The sequence below is a fragment of the Brienomyrus brachyistius genome, chromosome 11 (genome assembly GCF_023856365.1).
Source record: "Brienomyrus brachyistius isolate T26 chromosome 11, BBRACH_0.4, whole genome shotgun sequence".
NCBI lineage: Eukaryota > Metazoa > Chordata > Actinopteri > Osteoglossiformes > Mormyridae > Brienomyrus > Brienomyrus brachyistius.
In genome coordinates this window covers 19308947-19332775 of record NC_064543.1, presented here as the reverse complement: position 1 = coordinate 19332775, position 23829 = coordinate 19308947, and the positions used below count along the sequence as shown (strand labels likewise).

The window sequence follows — 23829 nt, the reverse complement described above, 5'->3', positions numbered from 1 at the left end:
TGTTGCTGTTCACTTCTTAGGCTAGTGATACAGACGACAGTGATGCGGGATAAAACACAGGCTCAGTCCAGTGGGTTTAAAGTCAGACTCTGCGAACATAATCCACTAAACGTAAAGGCTGTCTTCTGTGACGTTAATCTGACTTAATGTGGTATATCTAAACTTTCAGTTTTATGAGGCTAATCTGACTTAATCTGGTGTGAATAAAACTGATTTTCAAGGGCGGACAATATAGTATATATCTAAATACATGTTTTATGAAGGTAATCCGTCACACATAAAGGCTGTGCTATATAGGTAATCTGGTGTAATCTGGTCCATTTAAAAGTAGTGTTTTCAGAGGGTAATCTGGGGTATCTAGATCTGTATTTTATCCTGCTATTTGGTTTAATTTGGCATACGTAAAGGTTGTGTTAAATGAGGGTGATACGTGTTAGGTTTGATGTCTGATTCAGAGGGCTGCCTGCTAACACAGAGTTTACAGCAGCCTACAGCCAAACGGGAATCAGAAGATCTGTGGCTACTGCCTGCTCTGTGTTTTCCAGGCCCCTTCGCCTTTACCGCATTTCCCGTCATTTTACACCATCCGGTTCAGCATGACTAGACAGGATTTCTTTCACTGGCACTAATCTTCATTCTTGAAAGAGACACTAAAGTTTCCATGGCAAATGGGCACAGAGGGCGGTGCCCCTGCTGTTGGGCGGAGACGGGGGCGGTGGATTGGTGTCTCGCAGCCACACACATGCTTGAGAAACACATGTCTGATACGGAAGCCGGCTTACAGAGACGCTCGCAGACTGACATGCTTACAGACAGACACACTGCCACACACGTTCGCAGACAGACACGCTCGCAAACAGTCACGCTCGCAGAAAAACATGATCGCAGACAGACACACTTGCAGAAGTCATGATCACAGACAGACATGCTCACAGACATGCTCAGACAGACATGCTTGCAGACAGAAATGCCCATAGACATGCTCACAGAAACACATGCTCACAGACATGCTCAGACAGACATGCTTGCAGACAGAAATGCCCATAGACGTGCTCACAGAAACACATGCTCGCAGACAGACACACTTGCAGACAGACACGCTAAGACAGACACACTTGCAGACATGTTCACAAAGATGCTCACAGACACGCTCGCAGACATATTCAGGAACACGGCAAAGGAATCGTCAGCGTCCAGTTTTAAAGATTATAATTGGGCCACCAAAGACTCGCTGATGGCCCCTAAAAGGAGCCCAAGGCTGCCTAATTAATCCACGCTGGAAAGGAACTGTAATTAACTGCAATAAAGACTCCAAGAACACTGCAGCTTCCCGGGACCTGGAGAAATATTCGGATCCAGTGACTGTCTGGGTGGGGGAACACCAGAGCCCTCCACATGATGAGTGATAATCCCGAAATCTCAGGTAAAGTGTTAATGTGGAGTTAATGTGAATGTGGAGACGGAGAACAGGATTCTGTGTTTCTTTAGAGTTCTCTCTGCTCTCCATCTGCCCTCTCGCTGACTGTTTTCATCTGAATAACGGGCCTCCGCTGTGTGAGTGGATCCCCAGGAATGTGAAAATGGTGAGAGCAGGTTTTTCCCTAGAAAGAAAGGTGGTTCATGGCTGATTTCAGGAGATGGGTCATTTCTGGTGGCGTTCATGGACATTTTGAAAAATGGGTTCGGTGGAAAAAAAGGAGGCCGACCCCCCCATCTGAAGCCAGACCTCCTGTTACTGCTCCGACTGCTACCCAGACGCACAGGAAGTAACATGGGAAACAGAAGGACGATTAGTGGGGACCCATTAAAGGCGGCCCTGCAGAGGGAGCGTGGGGGGGGGGGGGGGCGTGGGGGTGCCCTCAGAGTGGCTGAGCTTTGAGGTGATTGATCTACAGCTTAATTGGCTTTGTGGGTAATGGGTGTTAGTTGGGGCCCACCCTGTCTGAGGGGGTGCCAGGGTGCCCCCTCCCCCCGAAACTGACACCCCCTTAGGGGCCATACAGGCACCACAAGGGCACCAAATGTTACCAAAAACAGATCTTTAGTCAACAAATCAGGAATCACTCCAAAATTTCCCATTCTTTATTTCACGTATCTGTTTGCCTATCCATTTATGTGTTTGTTTGTTTGGTTATTTGTTTGTTTATTTGTCTGTTTGTTTATTTATTTATTTTATCTTTATTTTCTTATTTGCACTAGTTTAAAATGCCCTGAAAATTCCTTAATTTCCCTTTCAATTATCTTTTAATCTGTTATTTAAATTGTGATTTTTGATCAATATGTATTTAATTATGTACATGTAAATCAGCAGGTCTTGTGAGGGGAGGGGGTCCATGGGTGATGTTATTAAGGGTGGTGTGAAAAGTTCCCTTTCCATAGTGGGAGTCACTCAGCACACTTGTGTTACCCACATTCTGAGTGGCTTGGGGGAGGGGGCATCAATAGAGACCTCACCCTCATTACAATTTAGCCCATCAGCTACACCAAAACAAAGCCGTGGCATAGGCAGCTCGTTTACTGAGAGCCTGGAAGCTCCAAACGAGATCGACGTCATGCCCATTCGGGATCGTGAAATTTCATTTGCCAGATCATTCATTCTTTGATGGTTCCATCAAGGACGTGCGAATCGAGTACGAATTGTCGAATGTGTGTGGAGCTAAAATGACCATACAAATTGCAGGACACTAAATAGATATGCAAAGAAATGTAACGCAGAAGCTAATACTTCAGTGTGAAAATGTACAAAATGTACTTTCATACAGATTAGCTAGCTGGAGACAAAATAATATTGAAATGGTGGCGGTTCAAAAAAGAAAAATGAGGCTGAACCAGAATCTTTGCAGTCTGGTGGTGTGGAACTCGAAGTATGGTGAGGGAAGCACGTTGGCAGAAGCTTCCGGAAAGGTGCCGGCACACCTCTGCCTTTCTATTTCCTTTTGATTTGGAACGTTCTTGTAGAGTAGCATCTTCCATCGAGGTGAGAAAAGCAGAGACACAGGATCCTGCTTTAATCTAAGGAACGCCAAAGTGCAGCATCAGTGAGCTTCAAACCTTTAGCCGCCCATCGCCACTGCTACTAACTGGGCAGGCAGGAAGGTGGGCGGGGACTGGAGGGGAGTGCGGGGGCAGCGCGGGGACACCCTGGTATGAATTGCATCCTTCTGTGCTTCAGTAATTACCCATAACCGCATCAAACTTGAACATGAGCCTTTATTGGTGATATGGACCTTTATAAAACAAAAAAAATATATATATATATGGAGGAGAACAATCTCTTGATAATTAAGAGCATGATAAACAAAACATAAATTCCTATATTGCATTTATTTGGGCTACTGCTCAAATACGCGTGAACCATGCCGTTTTAATTAAAAGATAAATCTGTATGACATCCCGCCTCACAGTTAATTATTCAGCATAGTATAATAAAAATAAAAGCCATTAAACACGACCCACACCGTATTTCTCCATTAACAGTAAAAAGTACTCAGGGCGGGTACAACATTTCTAATTTTTCCCCCCCTTTTATTACTGTCGTCGAGCTCTTCTCCTGCATTTCAGGTCCGACAGTTGCCGATTCCGACGTCAATTGCATGTCGTTGGCGGACGGAGGGAAGGAAGACTCTTCTGTAGGTGTAAAAATTACAGCTGCCATCTTTAGCGGAGGCCTTCATTAGCGATTCTTAGCCAGCGCCCTGTTACAGGTGGAGCTCATAACCATTTATGAAGGATGATGTAGAATTTATTTATTCTTTATGGGACTTGTTTGTCTGCTGTGTGCGGGGAACATGACAACTGCTAATTCGATGGCAGAGGTCGCCGATTTAAGCGGCGGCAGACCACGTTGTTTACGGCGAGTTGTGGAATTTTCAGGTTCAGTTTTAATTCCGTTACGTTAAAACTTTACGACTCAGGAAAAAAACAGCAAGTCAGGCTGTTGAGTGAATAGCTAATATTAGGCCATGTGACAGTTTTTATTGGCCGGTGCGAGCGTGTTGACTTTCAAGATTAGCAAAACGCAGTCACTGGTACTTTAGACCATCAGCGAACCCTTGAAAAAGCCTGAAAGGAAATGTAGAGACTGAAAATGAAACAACAGGCTCAGTCGTATATGTTTTTTGTTTTTCTCCAGAGGTAGAGGTTTATTGCGTAAAACACTGGGTAAAACAGCACTGCTTCAAAAGACATGTCAACTTCTCACAGCAAAAAGAAATTAGTCAATGCCAGAATTAAAAACGTTCAATACCTCTACAGCGGAATCAAGTTATTTCAATAGATGAACAATAATAAATAATGACCAAGAATAACCCTTAAATACATAGTCATCAATGTCAATGTTATGAGCATAGCAATAAAATCCTCTCCACTCCTCCTCCGCGATGGGAATTGTCTTTTGCGTAGGAATGTAGACCGTTACCACATATTATAGGTCTTTACAGAGAAACAAGTCAAAGCATTTACTTTGAGTCTGGGTGAGATTGAGACGCTTGGTCTTCTGACTGTCGTGGATGGAGTTTACAGTTACTGGGGGCGGCAATGAGAGGGATTTTAGGAACTGGAAAGGGCAAAACGGTAGCAGTGGACCCTGTGGCACTGAAACACTCCCTGCAGGGGTACGGGGAGGGGGGGGGGGGGGGGGAACGGAGCTTCCAGTGGCATCAAGGGAATTATGGAAGCTTATATCCGAACAGACACCAGGGAGACGTCGGGAAGTCAGAGAACGGAATGTTTTCATTTTCTTTATGATTTTACCTGTTAAAATTTCTTTTTTCTAATATACGGAGGGCAGTGCATGAGCCCAAATCCACACGCATACACACATATACACACACACACACACACACACACGCACACACACATGAAAAGCAAGCAGCTGACACAGTCACCAAGACACAGTAGTGCATATTAATCCCTAAAGCTGACTATAGTCATAAAGTACGCTTATGTATAACACTACGGCCCCTTCTAAGAGCTTGTACAAACAGCTGCATTAATTTGATCAACTTGATTTAAGTAAGGCAGAAAAAACTATACTAGGAAAGAAATAATTTTAAAAAATCTCTAAGCAGCTTGTTTTATGCCAAAAAGCAAATTATAAAGCAACCCCATTAAAACAGTCACTGTACTCATTGTCGTTTTTATACACTAGGAAACACAGTTGATCCTTTTTTGTCTTCGTATTTTGTCCTGAGATTCTGCTTCTGTTCTGGTCTCAGGGTGGCGCTTGTAGTCGCATGCACACATGCTAACCGCTAACTGACCGCACAGGGCCCAACCAGTGTCTGGAAGCCTGGGATTCTCTTCATTGTCGTTATATTTTCTAGGAAACGTTCTCCATAAACGTGCTGTTTTTAAATTTCGTTCACTTTTCTTTTGCCTTCGATGAAAGAGCGTATTGGTGGTTTGTTCCTTTGTCTTTTGGAAGTCTCACACAAGCCATGTTCCGGAAGGATCCAATGCATGGCCGTCACCGAGGGTAGAAGCTCTGAGTCGTGGTGGATGGGTAAGGGAAACTAGTGAACCAGGCCTTGTGTGGATAGAGAAACAGGCAGGAATCTGGAAGAGAGACTTTATGAAAACTACAAAGGTCAGCGTTAGAGACAGATCGAGGAGTGATTATCTTTGTATTTAACAGATGGTCCTATGTTTACTTGAGGGGTGAGTGGTGTCTTAAGTGGGACATGAGGGGATCCCCATGCCGTGTCCGGGAGGCCGGCCCCCACGCCGGCCCCCATTTCCCTGTGACACTCAGTGGGATGCCGCACACGCGTGGTCACGACCGCGGCTCCGCATTCCCTCCCGGAGCAGGAGAGCGATCGACAGGAATACCGAGACCACACGTCACGTATCTCTGTGGATTAACAGCTCCTGTTCATGTTTGACTCGCCTAGAGGCGACGTGCTATCTTTAGCTCAGCGTGGGGGGGGGGCCTCCCTAATGTGACACCCGAGAGCGGCCAGGCGGGGACCCGGCCGGCCCGCCTAGCTACGATTTCTCCCGCAGCGCCTCCGCCACAGTGCCGCGATTGATTTCGTCTGTGATGACAGCACCAGTCAGGCTGGCACCGCGGTGCCCCCCATGATGCTATGCTCCCCGCTGGTCGAGCAGCAGCGGCCGGTGTCGGGTTCCTCCAGGCCGTGGCCCGGTCCGCTCCGTGTTCCAGTCAGCGCTAAATCGTTCGCGTGGATCATTTTTCTGGTAAAAGCATTATTTTTGGGACAAAAAAAATCACTTTAAATATTTAATGTCTTTTTTCCTGCTATTTTTCTTTTCACAAGAAAAAAATTCCCATAATCATTCATCTGGGAGTGTGGCAGTGTGTCTCATTACAGTGATACTGGCAGGTGCCTTTGGTTCTACCCAGCTTCCTGCCCGCTGATTAAGCTCAAACATCTCCTCACTACCTGCGTTATTAAACACCTTTAAGATATAACTCTAATTCATGTTTTATATCCTTAGGGGCACACCCCACCTCATCACACCCCCCCCCCACCCTGTGACCCCCCCGCCCTGTGACCCCCCCTGAGGCGTTTACTCCTGCTGCGGTTGCCGCGGCAACGTGAATTCCCACACAGGAGGTGCTTCGAAGTGCCGGGAGTTGTGGAGCCCTTCACTGTGCCCCGGTTGCTGCGGTTCCCCGGAATGAGGGCCTTCCTGGTCTGGCGGGTCCCCCGCACTCAGATGAGAGACCCCAGGGGGGCTATCCTCAAAGTTGCATGGGGCGTCTGTGTCCACACGGGGGCGCTTGAAGCGTCGGTCGGGGTACAGGCTGTTGTCGAACGGCATGCGGTGAACACACAGCACATGGGTCTTCAGGTTGCCTTTCTGGGTGGCGCCGTAGGGGCAGTAACTGCACTGGAACGGCTTCTGGCCTGGAGGGGGGGGGGGGGGGCAACACACCAGCGGTCAGATACTTAACGGAGGCGACATTTCAAAGGGGAACTTTGGGGAACATGTTCTGTACCAAAGTGCCACTACGTTCCGTGAATGGTTACGTTAGCAGAACGCAGAGATGCGTGTGAGCATCAGTGGGCCCAGCCCCGCCACACGGAACCTGCGCTATATGCTACAGTGGACACTAAATACTGCAAATTGTCTTCTTCCTCCCGTTCAAGGGAAAGCCTAAGTACCTTTCATTAAAAAAGGTGAGAAGAATGTCACACATACAAAGGCATCCATACGGGGGACTGAAATCGATACCCTGCCCGTGTTCCAAAACGTGGGCCTCGCAGTGTGCGACAGGGACTACCTCGACTTTTGGATGCCACAGCCAGACACATCCCTGGATGGGAGGAAGCCTGAATCACAGAAAGATGGCTGTGCTCTTTCTTTTAGGAGCAGTGCTGCTGTGCTGGGTCTGTGCTGCTGTGCTGGGTCTGTGCTGCTGTGCTGGGTCTGTGCTGCTGTGCTGGGTCTGTAAGGCTGTGCTGGGTCTGTAAGGCTGTGCTGGGTCTGTGCTGCTGTGCTGGGTCTGTAAGGCTGTGCTGGGTCTGTGCTGCTGTGCTGGGTCCGTAAGGCTGGTCTCCTCATCAGTTTTCCAGTAAGACTTCCCCCAATTTTCTTGCGTTTTAAGGTTTAACCAAACAAAGACCCCCAACCGATATAGTCATCGGCAGCTACAGTCCAGATAAGAAACGCGTTGCACTATTCCGAAACACAAGCACACGCAAACACACACAAACAGTCAATAGTGGGAAAGCGAGGAACAGCCAAAGCTGGCCGAAGATCTGCTTATGAGCAGCTGAACCTTCGATGCCCAAAGGAGACCATTGAAAACACGTTCCCCCGATGCAGTGAAAGACGACGGCATCACACTCGCAGCCTTACAGATACGGCACTCATATTCCGAGGAATTCACCGGTGCACCTTAGAAGCCGCATGGTAATAATGACGCGAAGGCTGGAGAGGCAGAGATTTGCGCTGCGGATTAAATTTATCCACAGCATTGTATCCGGCTTGAGTCACTCTCTAGCGGTAGGAAGGTGGCGTGTGTTAGAGTCCAAGCCCTTGATTACATCTGCCAAGTTATTTGTCAGGGTCCTGCAAAGGAGGCTGTGCACTTATAATCACAGGCACCTAAAAATGTGTTTTTTTTTAAACTGTCTCATTTTATTAGTGGTTTAAAAAAGTAACAAATGGATGTGGTGTTTCAGAGACACAGCTCTCGAGATCCACATCTCTCAGTATACATGGGGGCGTAGGAGACAGGGGTGGCGCCGGAGATGTGTAGCACCCCAATGTTTAATTTGGCTTCATTCATGGCCCCCGGAAACAGACCTTTGGATTTAAATCAAATGACGTTGTGCAGCTGCGATATCAAACTTTCTCCTGTGTCCTTGAGTAGAAGCTTCCATATGTGCAGTTCATCCCTGCCCGCCCGCCCCCCATCCCCAAACAAGCACCAGTTTCAGTCCCCCACCTCACATCCCCTCGCTTGGCACATCCCGGTAGGGCTGCACTCTACAACCCTTTGTTGTGGCCCTACATGTGCCGGGGCCCTGGTGCCCCTCTACCGCATCCCAACTCCAGTCCGCCTGCTTTCCTCCCTCTCTTTATCTGATCTTCTTTTCTTGTTTCCCTGGGGGCACTGGCTATTTGAAACTTTGAAACCAAACAAAAAGCATTCCCAAGGAAGAAGTCGGGCAGGGGTGGGGGGGTGGGGGTGGGGGGAGTCCTATTTGTGTTCCGTGTTCATTTGTCAGGCATTATCACAGCCTCCTAATTAACCCCTGCAGGCCCCAGGCATGAGCTCAGAGGCTTGATTGTGTGTGTTTGTGTTTAGGTGGAGTTTTTTTTATGTGAGGACACCAGTTTTTGGGGGGGGTGAGAAGGGTCAACAGGTCTGTGTCGCCCCTGCCAAGGGATGCAGCAGCTGTGAAGCCCAGTCGATAGGTGGGGAGGCGGGACCACAGTGGGAGGGGCACGTGATTGGCTGGCTTGAAGGTCCCAGCCCTAGCAGCCCCTCACTGCTCCCCCTGGTGGTCCGAACTGAGACAGGCATACACATATACGGTCGCACATAGAGGAACGCCATGCAGACTAAACACACACACCCACACAAGCAGACCCTGCACGATCTAAGGCGGGCCATGTATTCCTTTTTCGATGTGAGGGGACAGACAGACGCACGCACACAGACACACAGACAGAGAGACAGACAGAGAGAGACACACACAGACAGAAACACAGACACACATACACACACAGACAGACAGAGAGACACACAGACACACTCACACACACATAGACACTCCACCTTGGCAGACCATCAGCAACATGCTTATATAAACCCCCACCCCCATGCCAGCTCGGCCATCTGCAAGCGGGAGAGCCTCAGCTACCCTGGCCGGCGGGAGCGCGGCTGGGACAGGGTGGGGGCGAGGGGGGGGCGTGTGTGTGGGGGGGGGTGGGGGTGCTGGAAGGGAGACAGTGGCTGCCGTTGCGGGGGAGGCAGTTGATTAATTTGCCGAACGCTAGTGATTCGCTCGTATATTGTTATAAGGACTCATCAGCACATGACAAACACCCCCCCCCCAGTTGCAAGGGGCTGCCCGCTTTCTCCTGTGTTCAGCGCTTTCTCCCGCGTTCAGTGCCTCTGCCCGCGTTCAACTCTGCCACCTGACACACTGCAGGCCTTCTGATGACTTTCAGATGCTTACAAACAGTAATTCTATCTGCAGAATGAGGGGAAAATGCCACGGGGGCAGGGGGGGGGGCGGGGGGGGGGGCGTGAAGTCTGCTCTGCTTCCGTCCCATGCATTATTAGGGCTTCAGTCTGCTGACAAGGGGCTTCCGTTTGCCCGGTGAGATGGGGGAGGGGGGGGCAGAGCTTTGGGGAGAAGGTGGGGTTGGGGGGGGGGGCATGGCTAAGTTGTCCTGCTTGACTTTCTGAGCAGGGAGGTGCAAACAGAGGGGGCACAGGGGAGTGTCCCCGCAGTCCGTTTCCCGAGGGTGGGAGGTGTCCATCAGGCCATAGTATGGTCCAGAGAGACACAGGGTGTAGTTAACGTTCAAGCGGGGGGGGCTGCCTCGGTTTCCTTTTGCCGGCATGGTGACGGGGAAGAAAATGGCCACAGTGTTTGTATGCGATGTTCTGCTGTGGCGGCATGCGGGTGGGGCCCGGACCCCTGCGGGCTACTTGGGCAGCTGCATGCGTTGCGGCTGCGGCCATCAGGGGCGGCGGCGAAATAAATAAATAAGCGAGCAAGCTCACAGAAGGTGTGAGCAATAAAACGGCATGCGCCATCTGTCAGCCAGTCGTAACCCACGAGCTGTAAAGGCCTGGAGATGGCTCAGCGGGGCACGCATCTGAGCGGCCCAGCCCAGCCCCCACGCCAGGGACACGCCGGCGCCATCATGCCGTTTTCGGGAAAAGTGAAGATAACGACATCCGGTGGGGGGGTCGGTTACTAAGAAAATGTTCTTCAGCAAAAGGGGGGCATCATGAGACTGCAGCCTGAAATTGGGCTGGGGGAAAAGGAAAACGAGTGTGATTCTCTGGAAAGAGTGACTGTGATTGTATGCAAAGAGTAACTGCAATTGTGTACGAGGGCGCCTGCAGTTGTCTGCAAAGAGTGCATGCGATTCTCTGCGAGGGTGCCTGCGATTCTCTGCAATCAGCGACTGTGATTGTCTGCAAAGAGCGACTGCGATTCTCTGCTCATCTGAAAAAAGATCATGGACGTAACACTTTATTAATTATAATGGAAAAAAGCACAATACAGAAAGCTTCACGGGGAACCTTGCTGAGGCAGATTATTAACAGCAGATCCAGCAGGACTCAGTAATAAATATCCAAAATAGCTGCCGGTGTTACTGGCCATGACCACAAACCTTATTCACAGGATCCTCCATGCTGGTGTCCATCCTACAGTGCGGTAAGGTTTCCCCTCACTGACGTGAACATCTGCCGCGACATCGCTGCAAAGGCATGGATATTAACACACATGCACACCTGAAATAGCTAGTTCCACTTCTGGGCCTATGATTGGCTACCGCCTTGGAGCCCTACTCCCGGAACTCATGGTTAGGAAGAGAAGTCCTATAAAATGGCACAGAATTGGCAAACACCACACCCGTTGTCCTGAAGGGGCCATTACACCAGGAATGCAAAGCATAACAGCGAACGCTGGATATTACACAGCATGACTACCACAACTCCAGGGGTTAAGATCCAGAACTCGGGAAACGGACCTTTGTCTCTTTAAGGACCAGCTGATCAGCAGCCAGGTGCTACTCAAGGACTTAAAGCCAATTAACTGAAAGGAAGAGAGAAGAGTGACAGTAAGAAGAGATATACAGTAGGATGGAAATGGGTCTGAGAATTCAAAATCTGCAAACGAGGCCCCTGAACAATCAGCATCTGTAAATGAAGGGCATATCTCACCAATGCCACCCATTCGCTTTTCCCACACGGGTGGGGGGGTCACCATCAGCTCAATAAGGACCAGGGACGCTTGACAAAGATTCAACCCCCACACTGATTCAAAGACAGTTCATAAGCTTAACCTCTACCAACACTCCCCAACAGAGTCACGACAGAGAGACAGGCAGTGACCTCCCCCCTCCACGCACACAGATGCCAGCCACCCCCTCTGCCTCAGAGGGCCCCCATGGTGTAACTGCACTGCGTCTGCAGGTCCATAAACCCATTTAGTCTGAACACCCCAGCGTAACGAATGGAACCCGTAGATCCGACCCAGCAAGGACCAGCAACACCTCTTTGGTATTTTCTAGTATTTTCTAGTACTTTCCTGACCGCAAGAGGACAGACGACCACTACGGTGTTTGGCCCAGAAGCAGCCCAGCCTCCAGCCCTGACTGCCGTCCGCCGGTCTGAAGGCCCAATCGGTCTGCTTTAAACAAAATCGCTCAATTCTCCAAAGTCGGGGAAGGCTTTCGAATGAGGGGTGGGGGTGGGGCTGGGGGTGGGGGGGAGAGGGCCACCTCCAAATAAGTTCCATTAATCAAAACCCAGAGTGTAATGTAACTAATATTTTACAATTAGAGGAGACAAGAAGGAGCTCAGAGCCATCTATCTCTCTTACACCTCGCCATCATCGATTCATAATCCGGAGGCTGCTAGTTGTACCAAGATGCATTTCCCAGGAAAGGTGGGGGGGGGGGGGGGGGGGGCCTGAAGGTGATGCTGGGGGGGTTCTGTGTGTGTGCTCACGCCTCCCTAAGGAGGCAAAGGAACACCTTGCATGTGAGGGCTATGCGTGTTTATGCTTCTAAAGCATCTGCATGTCTGTGTTTGTGTGTGATCATGGCTACTGCATGTGTTTGTGTGTGTTCATATGTGCATGTTTATGTCTGTATTGTGTGTGTGTGCGTGTATGTGTGTCATTACATGTATCTCTGTGCTAGCATGCACACATCTCTGACAGGATATTTCTCATGCAATGGGCCTTCATGTGTGTGAACAGAGGGTCATTGCTGCCTCTCACTCTCACCGAACAGGCCACCCTCCCTGCCTGATCTCAGGCCTGCAGTGGCACGCCGCCAGTGCCCACATGGCCAGCAGGATGCATGGCAATTCACGAGCCAGTCTGTGTGGCCACTGGAGACATTGCTGTAACTCTTCGTTCTGACTCACAGCACAGGTGGTTGAAAAACCACCATCGGGGTCACGACTGGAGCTGTAAGAGACGGAATTAGCACGAGCCGCCTGCTGTTTAGCCAAAAAGTGATACCATTTCTGCTGTAATATATTCTATTTGCTGTTTTCCGTGTCTTGCACAACTGTATTGGTTTGCTGGCTGGTGAACACGCACGGACGGGTGTTTCCAAACATGGGCATGGTCACCTGCGTGCGTATGTGTCTTTGAAGACTTCGATTAGGCACCAGGCAGCACAGGGAAGAGCCAGAAGTTACCACAGGTTGACTTTTTCATGGTGTAATTATCCTGAGACCAGGGGTGTCATATTTCTGCAATCATGGCTCCGCCCAATGAATTTTTCATCAAAATAAGGAAATAAAGAGGCATAAAGCTCCTTTTACGACTGACCAAATGACTACTGAGTCACAGATAGTTTGCAAAACATTTTAATTGTCGACTGGTGCCGTTGCCACGGCTGTTATATGTAGAGCTGGGAGCCAAATAAATCCGAGGCGAGATTATTCCACCATATGGACTGCGGATCCCCACACCACACCATTCATCAAGTTTTCCAAACGAAATTTTCCCCACTAGGACGAATGGGCATGGCGCTCCCACCGAATGGGGCCAAAGCCACCCACCATAGCATGCGCAAGGCCAGCCTTCTCTCACCCCATCCATATTCAGGAAAATCCTGCTCGGTTTTAAGCGAAGGTGTGATATGGTGGTCTTTTTCTCCCTCTAGTGGTGATCCCTAGGAAGTGCCGAGCAGGGAGCCGCAATATGGAGGCGGAATTGAATACAGCTGAACAAATGAGCATGAAGGCAGGTTCAGCTGGGGGTCACCATCTGCCTGGTTACAACTGCTGGCACGCTCGATTTGAGCCGCGCTGTCATCTTAAACGCATCAATCGGTGTCCGTGCTGCTCAGCTATACCGTGTGTGTCGGGGCGGGGGAGGTTGGGGGGGGGGGGGGGGAGCGGTGACAGAAACAGTGACACGACACACACACACACACACACACACGCACGCGCCCTTGCGTGTACACATACTTCAAGTAAATCGACAAACCCCGTCACCGAGCAAACGCAGTAGCGCCTCCATGCCACCAGAGGGGCGCCGATACACCGTGAGCTGGGGACAAGCTGAAGAAAATCACTCAAACACAGAACAAAAATAACTGTGGGTTTTTTTTCTTCTTCTGCAGATTTAGAGGTAATTACATTTAATTGTGACAGCAGGGTAGACAGGTGCACTTTTTTTTCCCAAGACCCCATGGAAAACTGACATAAGTAATGCTCACGCGCGCCGGCTGCAGTGTACTGCCATCACACAGCTTACACGTCTATGTGCACAAATGGGACCGGCGATCACACAGATGTGTTAACGAGACGCATTAACGACTGAACCTGCCTGGATCATACTTTTTACTGTAAACTTCTCTCTATCCACCTATTAAGCGTTAAATCGCAAGCTCCTTTTTTCAAGATGTAACTTTTATTAGTAACAGATTCCCCCACCCCCGCCTGGCCCACATCTGTTCCGATGCAGCACGATTGGTGAGCTGGATTAGTGAGACGTTAACCCCCCAAGGCACCCCCCGCTGCTCGCCCGACGTCGGGTTAACAGGAACACGGCCCCTTCCCTCGCTGCATGTGCGGTCGCATGTCAGCCCGCTGCTGCGAGAGTACCCGGAGAGCACATTAAAGGTAGACCGCGACTTGTGCAGAACCAGAGGCCCAGAAGATGCCGGAAACTAAGTAGTACTCCGTTCTGACAGAGACGGCAGCGTTCCTCACACTTCACGAGGCTTTTAATCGCATTTTAAAAGAGTTTTACAGCAACGGTTCCCTGCTTGGGGCCTTACAGACAGCACCTAGTCTGATGGTCAGCGCACAACTTCCTGAGTCGAATCTCAAGCTGGGAACTTATTCCATTCCTTGGAGATTACCACACGGCTTAAACTTCCAACCGGATGAAAGGATAAATGAAAAAAGCAGGAATGAGCCAAGCTACTTTGGGTAAAATAATTCTGATGATAGGTAATTATACGCAGGGCACATTACTGCTGCTGGACGGGGCTGCTGAAGTTAAAAATAGCATTATGGTTTCTTCTCGTAGCGTATGTGATCCCCAGCTTGGGGCCCATGCTTCAGGGGCCATCAGTGCTTTTATTTCGGGGCCTTTTTTGGGGGATGCTCAGCTGTGCTTCCAACGAATCGTCATGGCGATTCTTGAGCACTCAGTCGTCTTACTGTCGCCTTGGGGAAAAGTGTTGATTGCGAAAAGTGTTAAGCTGCTCGGAGCCGAGTTTGTGTACGGAGGTGTTAATATTGTCATGTGTCATACAGTATGTGATCACAGATTCTGGTTCTGAGAAGTGGTGATATCGTCAGCTTCCGAAAGATAATTGACCGTTTAATCGAACACTGACAATAAGTCTAAGATTAAACAGGGAGGCCTTCAACTAACTTTCTGCTATTTCATCCTACTTGTTTGCAGGGGTTTATGTAAGAGTGATTTGTGAGGTGGCTTTAGGGACAGAACAGAATGTCACTTTGGTGTCTGATCTCCGTCACTGTCACACAGATGGCACAATGAGAACCAGATCCTAAGCAAGCTGGGGCAGGGCAGCGGAGGGCGTCTGACCCCTGAAGAATGAGGAATTAACGGCGCATCACCCTCAAGCACAGGAGCAGATCTCACCTGATCTGCTCTCAAATTCAGGGTCGGTGACAGTGTGGCCTCTGCGGGCTCCAGGACGCCATGCAGCAGCACAGCACAGATTGATCTGGGAGTCATTTATCCTGTTCCGCCAGGCATGAAGCGGACCGCTCATGTCAGCGGCGGTGTGAGTATGCGTGCGAGTCTCTGTGGCGCCGTGTGTGTTTATTGTATGAATGTTGGCGTGCGGGTCTCGCTGTGTGTGCAGGTGTGTGTGTTCACGGTATTTCGCTGCACTAATTCAGTGGGGCGAGTGTCAGCCCTACCAGTGGTACACCAGCTGGTCACCAGCTGAAGATTTGTCGACTAATTTGGGTCACCGGATGACTGGCCACAGTGTGGTTTCCCAGGGGAAGGAGACGTGCTTTCTGGGTCACAGTCGCTTAGACCGCAAAGTAGTGGATTTGAACAGAACCGGATGGGTCCCGAACCGAGTAACTCTGCAGGTCATGTGAGCCGGTAAGCTGTGGATATGGTGGACCACTGCCCCCAACCAGCCCCCCTAAAACCTCATCAGACCTTTTACTGCCAGCCATCTGAGAGTTTGTGGATGGTCAGACCACATATGAACAAACCTAGAGGTCACGGCGGTTGTACTCTTAGGCGAGGTAAAGCGTTAGACCATAAGTGATGAATGAGATGGAAAGTGAGAGAGGCTGAATCCCTCTACATAGATATCCAGATCTGCCCAAAGGAGACTCCCCCTATTGGCTGGGTCAACTCATCACCACACGTGATGCTCTATGTGCCCGGGAGCAAAGTCAAGGTGACACGTTTAATTGAAACAAGTAGCACATCTTTTTGATTACATATTATTTTTATTACAAGTACAGTTCAGTAGTTACAAAAAAAGCATCCATTGGGCTTGCACTGCAATGAGAATACAGCAACCAAGGGTTCAGGGTCAGAAAGACGGGGCGGAGCAAGGTAACCGGGCCTGTATTGGTCAATGAAGCACCCAGGTTCGCCATGATTGGTGGGTTCTCTCTTCCAGGCATCCTCAATGCCCAATCGGCAGCGTGCTTCCCACCCAAAACCCATGCCTGTCTCTTTTTTAACCATACGTGAGCCAAACGGTGGCATTAAGCTTTTTGGCTGTGGATGGTTTTCGACCAAGCCGAGCCGTTAGGTACACAAACGACAGAGTGGGCGTGGTTTGGATGGTCTCGGCCAATCAGATTTTCCGCCCCCAGTTCCACCCATACCAACGGTCACTGCCGCAGCGGCGTCCTTTGAATCGCCCGGGGAAACGGATATGGGCTTGAGGAAGGACAGGAGCCCAGGCGGGTGTCACAGGAAACAGACACATTGCACAATGTCAAGGGACAGACAGACACACAGCATGTCTTAGTTAGCTGGGTTAGTAGCTGCTGCACCTGATGCCACCTCAGACTATCACAGTGCAAAATACTTTCGGAGAAAAAGATATATGCTAAAAGCGTTTGTCTTTTTTTTTTTTTTTTTTTTTACGTGTGGATATTTTTTTTCCATGGGACATGAAAAGATTGTCAATCTTTTTTTTCTTATGTAGAAGGCAAAAGTACAGTACTCAAAGAACACTTTCATCCAAAGCCTACATCTACTACACCTACAGGACTACGTACATCTGTGAATGCATCAGTGTGTGACTATCTAAGGCTAGACGATAACTGTATTTATAGATTTTTTTTTTTTAACGTTTTGTTTTTAAAGTAAATACATCAAAACCATCTCAGTAGTCAGTAACACTTTGCAACATAGATGGGCGGCAGGATTTCATAAACATCTGAAACATTACAGTCCAAGAAGTTAGGAAGATAAAGGGCACACGCCAGTAGGATTCTCACTTTCTTATTACAGATTTTTTTATGTCTATCTATTTTGGACAATACTTTGTAAACTAGTTTTTACGGTCACCTCAGCGTATTTTTTTTTTCTTATAACATTCACAACATTTTTTTTTTAAATTTTCATTACATTGAGTTTTCATTGAATCGACAGAATCTACATTTGGACAAACTGTGGACAATATGAACAGTCACTGCTTAGATTTCGCTGTGTCTGTCAGGAGGAGAGATCGCTGAGCCACGCCCACAACTTGGGTCACATTGCACCTTGAAGTCCTCATTGGTTAACTGTTCGCTCAACAAAAAAAGTGCAACCGGCCAATCAGGTGCCACCGTAGTGACGGGCAGCACCGTCGTGGTAATGCCCTTTGTTCTGAAGGTGGTGGCCCTGTCCTGCAAAACAGCTGGATTGTCAACAGATCGACTGCTGCCTCACAGTGGCCAGATAACTCAGTCCGACATGTCGAAGCGGGGCGGGTCAGGCCTGGGATATTCTACCCTAGGTGGCGCATTGATCCATGCAGGGAAAGATGCGGCCTGGTTAAATTGCGACTCCAGCCTTAGGATCTGGTTCTTCTTCCGAAGGGTCGCGACGAGCCTCCTACACGCGGTGGGTGGAGGCACGACTTTCCGGAAAGTTTCTCTGCCGTCCAGGTTGGACTCGTGGTGCGACGTCCACACGAGAGAAAGGGATGCGAGGCTGATTGGGGCAGGCAGGCGGAAGAGCGTCACAGAAGGGAAACAAGAAGAAGCGAAGACGCGACCAGCAGGAGAAGAGGAACAAGGAAGGGGGAGGGGCTTCAGCGGGCCCTGGCCCAGTCCGCCCACGCTCACCGATCCAGCCCAGCAGAGGGCGCTCCCTTAAAAGACTTGTGTCTGCCTCCTGTGTTCTGAACAAAGTTGTTATCATGGTCTCTTCCTCCGTTGCTTGGGTAGCGATTACAGTCATTCTCTCCCTCTCTCTCCAGCCAGACAGAGCGGGGGGCGCTAGTCTGTAAGAGGGTCCTCCTGCATCTCAGTGTCGACTAGGTGACACTCCTGGGTGGGGGTGGGGGTCGCAGGCAGGCCTGGTGGGGGGGGAGCCTCGTCCTCTCTTACCCAAGGGTGAACTACAGCTTAAAGAAAAAGCGCAGGTTAACAGGGGTGTTCACCGGCCCGGGCGGGCAGAGAGGGTGGAGACAGCAGACATGGATGCCGTGGGAGTCTGGGGTTGTGGGGGTGGGGGTTGCAGGGGGGTGTGAATTCCAGAGACATCACCTCTGTATGGGACAGTCTACATGCGAAGTAACAAACCGCAAACCTGGAGGCCTTTATCTACCCTGCTTATCTACACTGCACATCTACACTGCTTAACTACACTGCTTATTTACACTGCTTATCTACACTGCTGCAGCATCACACAGAATCAGTGGCTGCAGCGAATCCCAGAGGTACGTTGCCGGGTGTAACATTGAAGATTCCAAGTTGGTTAACTCCACTCTACTTGTGTAGTTATACTAGTACGATAATTTGGAAAACTAGATACTTGTACTTTTGCGCAAGCTGACCTTGTATATCACAGTATACACAATAAAAAATATGTGACTACGTAAATATATAAATAAGACAGCTAAATTTACGTCCAACCGTAAACGGGGAAGTAAAAAAAAAGAAAACAAACCTCCTTTACCAAGCAAGTCTGGTCATCTGTTACACCTCACATCACAAACAATTAAAGCTGAATTAAAACTGAACTTCTGAGTCCTGAATCATTTGTTTATTCGAATATTAGTAATTATGTTCTGCTACAAAGAAAAATAAATCAACAAAATAAAATGGATCTTCAGCTGCGAAATCCCATCCAAAGGGTGATTTGACAATAAAACGAATAAATGAATAGCCTAAGTTATTTCAAAACTGCGAAGTGGAACCAGCATTACCATTTCTCTAAAACGCCACTGCAAGACATGTTGGCACACAGCCACATAAATAAAATATTTTACGTCTATTTAAAACGAGAAATATAGGTAAAACTAAGATAAATCCCTACCACGTCAGTGTTTTGCAAACCAATTCACAGACGGCTAAAATATACATGAGGAGAAGTATATGTTTTTCTTCTGAAATGTATATTATAACATGTCTAAGTAGCGATCTCGAGAAATCTGAACAAAATGCAAGCGCTTCGATAAAACAGCAGGTCGAGAGTGAGCTCTGCCCGCTATATCAGGACAGCGAGCACTAGATGGCGCAATAAGCCTCCGTCACCCAGCTTTCATGCCGTTCCCTAAGTACAGACTGCAGTTGCGTTGCAGCAAACACCATTAAACGATGTGCTCTTATTGATTTGTAAATCAAATGCATGTCACCTCATTTATTCACTTCCTGTTTCTGCACTGTTAGCAGTATGTCACACTGGAGGAAACGAACGGTGCAAAAGAAACTGCACTTGGGGGCTTTCTGCGTTCCTAACTTCATAGTATAATTATTACAATCAGAGCTGTGCTCCTTCGTCTTGCTTGTTGTTAGTTAGATGTTAAGCAGACCAGGCCAAGCCGGCCAGAGCGATATAGCGATCATTACGTATGTCCATTTGCCGCCGGTGTATATTTCATAGACGCAAATCCGAATAAACTGTGTTTTCAGGACCGCATAGAGAGAGCGCCCCCTCCAGGTTTAGGGAAGCATTGCCAGACCTCAGCAGCGGCTCAAATTAAAATATCATCCTGAAGCTTTCGGGAAACAGCGGCTTCTGAAAAGTTCCCTTTAAAGAAACTTTGAATAACAAGTTAGAGATTAAGGCGCATACTTGCCTTTCACTGTTCATTAACTAAGCCACCTGGACTGCCGTTATTCGAGTCTGCCTTCGTCTCTCCCCAAACAACTGCCACTGCAATCAGGAGATTTCTCTGCAACTTTATGATTTTTTTTTAAAATCTTCCTCCATTCCCAGTTTCCACGGCAAGCAAATGCTCCAGCGTACATCTTGGCTGCTCCACGGACTTTTAAAGGCGTCGATAAAACTTTTGTTTCTAGTTCGTTAATAACTCGAACCTGCTAGTGCAGTTATATATTCAGATATTTAGTATGACTGTTCCTAATGTGCCTTTTCACTGCGTCTTCTCTGAACCACAAACAGTTAGGTAGTTTCTGAATGTTAATCATTCTATTTGATATATATGAGATTTTGATGTGCTTCGAATTTACACAAATTCCACAAGATATGATGTTACTCGAGTTCCTTCTTGAGAAATGTGCCTTATCAATGGGAGCAGCATAAGAGCTATAACCAATGCACGGTACCAGCCAACATAGTTAAAGACATGACGCCGCCCTCTACTGGCACGCTGTGGGATAACACTGAAATCCCAGGCTGCTCCCCAGAAAGGAAAAGCATATGGTAATGAGGAAATATAGCTCCGGGATCCATCATATGTTAATGGTAGCGTCATGCACGGCAGAATAAATTAATAAATCAATAGAACAGTCCTTCACATGTGACCGAGGGGCAGAACGTGCTATTTTTCTCAGAGGATAAAACTATCCAGGGTTCACAGGTCTTCCAAAGACCCCTTGTTCTGAACCACACATTAATATCCCGGGTTAATTTAACAATGGCTAACGAGTGTAGCTGACACAGCTGAGAGCTCTGTGTCGGCTTCACACACTCAGGGTCCCAGGTTCGACGCCGACCTTCTGTCTGCTGCTCTCATTGTTCATGGCTCTGGTTCAGTGTGACCCCCTCCCCCCATCGCCAAGATAAACAGCCCAGACAGAGTGCTTCAGTCTGACCGTGTGTTTTCAGTGGGCCTTTCAGTGGGACTCTGATCAGTGATTTCAGGTGACTGACACAGTCAGGAGAAACAAAAGTAAAACGGGGAGAACATAAAAGGAGGTTCCATCCTGCCTCTCTGCTCCACCTCCGCTACTCCTTCTCCCCTCTCCGCCTCCCACTCCATCTCCCCTCTCTGCCTTCCTGCCCTGCCTCCCTGCTCTAACCCCCCTTCCTGCTCCACACTCCCACTCTGCCCCCCCTGCGCTGCCTGTCCACTCTGTCTCCCCGTCTGGTCTCCCTGACCTGCCCCCCCACCCTACCTCCCTACACTGCCTCCTCGGTTTACCCTCCCTCCACCTCCCTTCTCTGCCTCCCCGCTCTGGGCCCCCTTCCATCCCCACCCTGCTTTCCAGCACTGCCTCCATGCCTTGCCTCCCTACTCCACCCCCCACCCTGCCTCCTTGCTCCACGCTCCTGTTACACCTCCCTTCTCTGTCTCTCCGCTCTGCCCCCCATCCTACCTCCCTGCTCCACTCCCCCTCTCTGTCTCCATTCTCTGCCTCCCTGCCCCGCCTCCCTGCCCCGCCTCCCTGAACTGCCTCCCCATCTTGCCTTCTCGCACTGCCTTCCTCCTCTCCCCTCCTCTCTTCTTCTCTTACTGAACACCAGCTTCTGGAGCGTCTTTGAGGTCCCTGTTCCCCCCCAGCTATCCGGTGACATTAAGAAAGTGTTGTTTTTGGCGGGATACCTCTTATTGTACACGCAGTATTTATAAATATGTAAATAGGGGCCCAGCCCGGGTAACAGGAAGTGCATGGGGACATATTTTTAGACGCTTTTAATGAATACAGGATGTTTACGAATACCGGTCGCTACATTTCACAAAGACTGGAAGAGCCCCCCCCCATGCTCCCCACCCCCAACCCTTTCGCTCCCTCCTCTCAGAGCATGCAGTTCAGCTTCTGTGGGAATCACTCGCAAAACCGAGGCATTGTCATCTGAGGGCGATCCCTATCTGGCAGATCCATCCATCCATCCATCCATCCATCCATCCATCCCAGGCAGGACAGGCCACAGGGCTGTATGTGATTTTCATGGCAATTAACCCCACGGACTGACCCTGGATGGTACAGAGGAGCTGGATCGCATCAGGTGGAGGTGATTCCCCTTGATGAGGTATAGCAAACACCCTAGGACATAAGCCCGAAACTCTTCTCACAGTGACATGGCTCAGTGTGGAGCGTCCCTCGCCAGATGGTGCAGTGTGGTACCATGCAGATCATTTCAGCCTCTGACCTCTTAGACAATAATCGATTAACATCGGATCTCCCCTTAGTGTTTTTCACCAAAAAGCAAAGGGAGCACAACCCGGGGAAGTTCAGGCTTGCCGTTGCGACCCCGGAACCTGATGGATGGATTTGTCCCACAAATGAACCAGGCAGGAAGCAGAGCGGGTCTGCAGCCCCGGGATGCTGGGAGACGGCTGGGGATTGAACTTGACACGCTGACATCAGATCCCACCCCTGTGTCTGACAATGTGAGGGGCACCTGCTGTCTCTAAGAGACCCTCTATGGTCCTTCCAAATGAATAGCTCTACGACTCCGGCCACCCCCCCTCCACCCCCTTAACCCCCTCCCCATTATTCTCCCCTTCTGTTCCCACAGTCCGGACGGCTGTCATGGCCCCAGCATTAATGGAAGGAAATGACACTCGTTTTCCATTTGATCTCCTAATCATTTCTGCTGAAACGATAATTGGTGCCAGAAAATAATAAAATAAGAGGAGCGAGCCAGGGCTCCTTATCCCCATCACCTCATCCCTGGATCTGCGTCCCTAATGTCCCCATAACCTTGTCCCAGTCTCCATGTCCCATCACCATCCCCCCATCCCTGTTCCTCATCCCCGTATCCTCACACCCCTGCCCCCACATCCATGTCCCCATTCTCCTGTCCCTCGTCCCCGTATCCTCACACCCCTGCCCCCACATCCATGTCCCCATTCTCCTGTCCCTCATCCCCGTATCCTCACACCCCTGCCCCCACATCCATGTCCCCATTCTCCTGTCCCTCGTCCCTGTATCCTCACACCCCTGCCCCCACATCCATGTCCCCATTCTCCTGTCCCTCGTCCCTGTATCCTCACACCCCTGCCCCCACATCCATGTCCCCATTCTCCTGTCCCTCATCCCCGTATCCTCACACCCCTGCCACCACATCCATGTCCCCATTCTCCTGTCCCGCATCCCTGTCCCTACATCCCATCCCCACGAGGTACCATCTGAACCCCCGGAGACATTTCTAACACATCCCTCTGTCCGTTGGCGAGTCCACTCCGCAATTCTTCTCAGCTGACATAATCCAGACTGATTCGTTCAGTAGATCAGACTGAGGCCTCTTCTGTCCTTCATCGCGGGGAACAGAATACGGCCTTTATTCGCTAACAATGGCGCATAATGGTGGCGGCAGCGTTGGAATGTGCGAAATGACTGCATCTTAAATTACTGTGACACGCAGGGGTCCAGCACAGGCTGGCTTTAGTGAAAAAAGACCATTAGGTGCCGAAGCTCTGGCGTTCACGAGGTCAAGGCCAGACTCTGAGGGAGTCGGCCCGGCCCGGCCCGGCCCAGCTCGGCTCGGCCCGGCCAGCCCAGACCGGCTCTTCCTCGCCCGCTCCATATAACAGCAGGTGCAGATGAGGTCATTTGGCTCATCAGCTCTGGTTTGGATATGAATCAGTCACGGTGAGCGGCACTCTTCCCCGGGCGCACACAAGCGATTCGCACATCCTGCTGGCGGTGATGGGCCCTTCTCCACGGCAGCGGCGGCCCTGCTGCTTATGCCCTGGGGATGCATGGACGCCTAGGCGGGATCCTGCAGGATTTCTCCAATGGAACCGTGTCGCTTCACCTATGAACGGAGTATG

The 23829-nt window shown here is 49.7% G+C and overlaps 1 protein-coding gene across 1 annotated transcript in view; it reads right to left on the bottom strand.

The window, feature by feature from the left end:
• Positions 1 to 16130: 16130 nt before the first annotated feature.
• LOC125751459 (zinc finger protein 536-like) overlaps positions 16131 to 23829 on the bottom strand; it is a 70740-nt gene continuing 63041 nt past the window's right edge. Inside the window, exon 5 of the mRNA XM_049030284.1 lies at positions 16131 to 18267. Coding sequence (XP_048886241.1) covers positions 18140 to 18267 — 128 coding nt within the window. The 3' untranslated portion in view covers positions 16131 to 18139. The remainder of the gene's footprint in view (positions 18268 to 23829) is intronic.